The 2,087-nt window shown below is 44.8% G+C and overlaps 1 gene segment (V, D, J or C); it reads right to left on the bottom strand.

Moving 5' to 3' along the window:
• Positions 1-1,377: 1,377 nt before the first annotated feature.
• LOC124990729 (immunoglobulin lambda variable 9-49-like) lies at positions 1,378-1,883 on the bottom strand. The segment is given in 2 exon segments: positions 1,378-1,703; positions 1,823-1,883. Coding segments are annotated over 2 exon segments (372 nt in total).
• Positions 1,884-2,087: the final 204 nt, after the last annotated feature.

Here is a 2,087-nt window from a genome sequence, read left to right as displayed (position 1 = left end):
TGAGACAGAGTCTCATTTCACTTAGGTCCTCATTCAGTTGCTGAGGCTGACTTTAAACTCATGATCTTCCTGCCCCTGGAATTGCAGGTGTCTACCACCATACCTGACATGTGTTTTCCTTAGAGAAGTGTTTTTTCATTCTTTTGTTCATTTTTCTTGTGATTCATGCTCTGTCCTAGATGGCTTAAGGAAGCAGGATGATTATACAAGAAAGAGCAGGTAGTAATTTGGAGTTTGAGTGAATTCTATCAGAATAATCTCCTCATCTTCATGCAGAATAATCTCTTAATCTTCATGAACTTGAGGAGGCTGGAGATTGAGTATAATTCAATAGAATTATGTTGATGTGTTTAAGGAAGAAAAATCCAAGAACTACTCTGTATTCTCATTTCCTGAATGATCTTCCATGCCAGGCAATCCTATATCAACTTTCAGTAGAGTGAAGTATCCTGAGGATAAGACTGCTTTATAATCTCTGTTTCTGTAACTGACTTGTGATATGCATTCTCTATAATAAGATTGTAATCTTCTAAAGAACAGAGTTTGCATTTTGTTCTGTGACTAATTTTTATCAGTGAGCAAACCTGAGGTGTTCATGGAAATTCCTCAAGTTGTGGTGAATTGACACTCAGTGTAGTTTATCTGGAACCCCTGAACATGACTGTCAGGTGTCAGAAGCAAAGTCAGTACAAACATGTGAGATATGCCCTTGATCCAGGTAATTAGCAACATAATCACCAGAGTGCTTAACCTGCATATGATTAAATTCACTGTATGGATAGCAATGGGGTAACTACCAAAGCCACCTCAGTTACGGAGCAGGGTCAGAAATCCTATCCTGGGTGTTGCATCAGTTCTCTCTGTTTTTATCTCTGTCTCTCTCTAATAGGAATAAACTCCTTCAGAGCCCATGCACATGTAAGTGGAGGAAGGTGGCAAGGTGGGTGTGTGCACATGTTACCCTGTGAGTTGGGGTCAAGGTCTGAAATTTCAAGGGAAATATTCAGACTACGTCACTCATACTTTTTGGATATGGACAAAAGAAACAGATGATGGAAACAAAAGAACTCTATGATATACATCTCTGTAAACAGCTTTAGAATCTCAAAAATAGAATTCCAACAGGAGATTTATGACTGGGAACAACCACATATGTCCAAATACAGACTCAGTATTTCAAACACTGCTAAAAACTTCTTTGTATGTGGGGGATATTCAATGTGAATTAAATTTGCAAAATACCTGGCAGGAATTATTAATGAGGGTCAGGAGGTTCCTTCTGACCTGTGAGTCAGGACACTGGGAAGTGAAAGGGTACCAGGGCAGATCAGCCTGCTGGTTTTTGTCTTACTTCCCCTCTGCAAGTGTCACTGTGGGCTACACGTAGTTGCTCCCACTGCCATGGTTTGCCCCACAGTGGTAGACACTCTCATCCTCTTCCTGGATGTTCTGGATGGTCAGGTACCGATCCAGGCCAGAGCCTGAGCCTGAGAAGCGATCAGGGATCCCATCCCCCTTGGATCCCACAATGCCACTAGTGCCCACTCGCATCACAAACCGGGGACTCTTCCCTGGGCTTTGCTGGTACCAGTTCACTGCATAATTATTGTAGCCACTGCTGAGGGTGCAGGTGAGTTTGGCTGTTTGTCCCAGGGAGGCTGATGCAGAGGGTGGCTGAGTCAGCACAGGTTGGGAGAGGGAACCTGTAAACACAGACAATCACAGTGGAAGACAGAGACAGGGTGCAGGTATTAGGGATCTGAGCCAGTGAGGATAGACTCAGGGTAGGGTTCTGCCTTGGGGCACAGAGGTCTGTTCTCACCTGGGCAGTAAGTGAGCATGAAAAGTAGGAAAAGAGTCCCGACCATGTTGGACAAGTTTCCTGAGCTCCAGAGCTGGTGTGGGCTGCCCCCAGCCTTTCTTATCCCTTCCCACTGGCCTCAGGGAGGAGCAGCTCATGCAAATGTGCCTCCACCCACTGCCTCTCACTGTCTGCCCTTCTTCTGGGCCTGGAATGATGAACACAAAGCCTGGAGTGTGGTGATGCTTTCATTTGCCTGATGGGCAGAACTGGGAGGAAACAGGTG

This window comes from Sciurus carolinensis, chromosome 8 (genome assembly GCF_902686445.1).
Source record: "Sciurus carolinensis chromosome 8, mSciCar1.2, whole genome shotgun sequence".
NCBI classification, from domain to species: Eukaryota; Metazoa; Chordata; class Mammalia; order Rodentia; family Sciuridae; genus Sciurus; species Sciurus carolinensis.
This window is presented reverse-complemented; position numbering and strand designations above follow the sequence as displayed.